At 52.3% G+C, this 2,503-nt stretch overlaps 1 protein-coding gene across 1 annotated transcript; it reads left to right on the forward strand.

Moving 5' to 3' along the window:
• The first annotated feature begins 1,473 nt into the window (after positions 1-1,473).
• Positions 1,474-2,240, forward strand: DL89DRAFT_131435 (uncharacterized protein). Its single transcript, XM_040883323.1, has one exon. It carries the CDS (start codon positions 1,617-1,619, stop codon positions 2,145-2,147), a length of 531 nt encoding a protein of 176 aa, XP_040739496.1. The 5' UTR covers positions 1,474-1,616; the 3' UTR covers positions 2,148-2,240.
• Positions 2,241-2,503: the final 263 nt, after the last annotated feature.

A 2,503-nucleotide genomic window follows, 5' to 3' on the forward strand; every position in this document is an offset into this window, starting at 1 on the left:
CATCTCAGCATTTTCCGGAATAATGATGCGATGGCAGTGGGAAACTGGCCGCCGCAATACAGCCCTGCTCGCTTCACCCCAACATATATCTGAATAGAGCACGGAAAATGGGCCGCAATAATGCCCTTGGGGCGATTCTGGGACACACATGGCGCCCGAGACAATGCCGGCTTTGACTCTGCTAGATAGAGCTCTGATACGAGGCAAAGAGGAGGGCGCTGATGCGCATCACAAAGTTGCCAAGGCATAAATTGCCGCATTTGGTCGAGCGCACTTCATCCAGCCACCACCATCACCATCAGGGCACGCGACCGGGATATGGACATAGGATTGGCGGCGGACATAGCAGGCTTTGGGCAAGCACCTGCCAATTTGCAAAGCGCAGTGGCCAGCAGCACAAGACATGGAACCAGCAAGGCGCTCACCCGTGCTCTAGTGCGAGCAAGAGTAGAGCTACTCCAAAACATCGTGAATAATGGCTACCGCAACAACACCCAGCTGCACTCACTGCAGAAATGACACTCGCAAACCCCTGGACAAGAGGGAGCGGGACTCAGCAATAGAGCCCTCCCTGCTGCATCTGTTTGGCTTATGCGAGAGGGGTGCAACCACTCTGTGTGGTGCTGCACAGCGCCTGTTTTTGGAACAATGTGGCCCGTGAGAACCGAGAGGCGAGAAACCGAACCAGCCAAGCGACAAACTCTGAGCAGGCTGGGGGAGAAACAAGAAAAGTTGCACTTACCCTCCGGTGCCCACGTTTAACGCCGAGCGCTTCAAAGTCGGCCTCGCGCATTTCAGCAATCTACGGTGTTTTGGCAGAGGAAAAATGGCTGGTTAGTTTGGTATAGTGGGTAAGCACACTCTTTGTGCGCGCTGGTGTGGGGCTACTGAGGTGTGCTGTACTATCATCACTGCAACCGTAGCCATGTACCGAAGGCATCAACCTACCGCCTGAATCCTGTCGAAGCCCTCGCGCTCGAACGTTTCCAAGTACTCCAAGAGGTCAATGTCAGTAAGAAAGTCGCTCAGCTCTTTGGATGTGCGCTCCATGGCCACTCTTCTATCACCAAAGAAAGGAAAGTCAGGTGTGAGATTATTAGCACCAAAACAGCATACTAGGCTGAAAGAACAGGGGAAAGTGTGCAATGGGGGAGTTGCGGCGTACATTCAGCAGCATGGATAATGTGAATGGCACGGCAAACTGGGCCTCGATAGCCTCCCCATGTCTGCTCTGTGGACAGCCGACAAGCAGCCACAGGCAGACCCGGAGCACGTCGTCCCCATTTAAAAACCATCGCCCTACGTGCCGAGGCAGGTATCATTTGTGGATATCGACTGACCAGAGCTACTTTGGAAGATGTGATCACCAGACAGAGAAATGCCGAGCTTCGGCACTAGACCGGCAGTTCTAGCACTGGAGAGTGGCATGGTTCTGTATTTAAATCAGTCCCTTCATTGGCTGCGACTGGAGGCGCATTCTGTCTCCGCCGCAGCCTGTAGGTGATGGCAGCGGCTCCACAGACGAGAAGCCAGCCCAAATTGCCTTCTCTCCAGCGACTTTTTGTCGTTTGCAACATCGAGGAAAAATCTGCACTATACGACTGCAGACCCTGAACATGTATGCACGCACAAAAGTCCCGCAGCTCAAAAGCAGAAAGCTCCCCACCAGAAAAGAACTTGCATCACAGAAGTCATCAGTCGAGCATCAGACCTGTCACAGGCCTGCCTGCACCGCACGTAGCATCAAAAGGTGGCCATTACATACCAGTAAGACCTCTACTAAGAAAGGGGATGAAAAGAGGGGGGGTGAAGGACGAAAAATGTACAGGGATATAAAAAGTTCGAATATAAACTGGGAGGAGAAAAAGGCAGAGAAGAGAACGGAAACAACGGGAATCCAGGGTGGTCGGCCAAAAAAAGATGGTCACATTCGCCAGGTTTTATTTGATACCTGGTCGATTTTTTCCTTCACGCCCTTTGCCCCACCTTCTTGCCCTCCTTGTTTCCGACGGCGACGAAACCCAGCAAGTGCGGCGCCATCATGCCGGAACTGCGGGAAATTGTGCGAGGGAGGGGGTGGCCGAACCCGACCTGAGGGGGTTATGAGGCAGGGAGACCGGCCTCGTCACCATTTATTTTCTATTTAAGAAAACAATGCAATGCGTCGCTGATGCCCAAGGTCGTTTTTCACCATGCGAATAGTAGAAAGAAGGGGGAGGCGCAAAGAAAAACCATACATATTTAGGAGTGAAAAAAAGCGGTGGACACATGTACTGCCGAGCCTTTTCTAAGCCAAATGCTCTGCCCAGACGACATGTACGGCATTTCCATGTTCTATTCAGTGGGTGCTGCCTGACGTTGGCTATTTCCTAGGATATGGGCGATATACCAGCCAATCTGGGTCACTGTCCACTGTGGACCCTGTAGAATTTTATTAAACAGGGTGGTCGTTTGGTGCCTGGGTCTGATACATTCAGCGCATCTCCAGCTCAAGACCAATGGC

This window comes from Linderina pennispora (assembly GCF_002104995.1).
Source record: "Linderina pennispora strain ATCC 12442 chromosome Unknown DL89scaffold_42, whole genome shotgun sequence".
Classification (NCBI taxonomy): Eukaryota; Fungi; Kickxellomycota; class Kickxellomycetes; order Kickxellales; family Kickxellaceae; genus Linderina; species Linderina pennispora.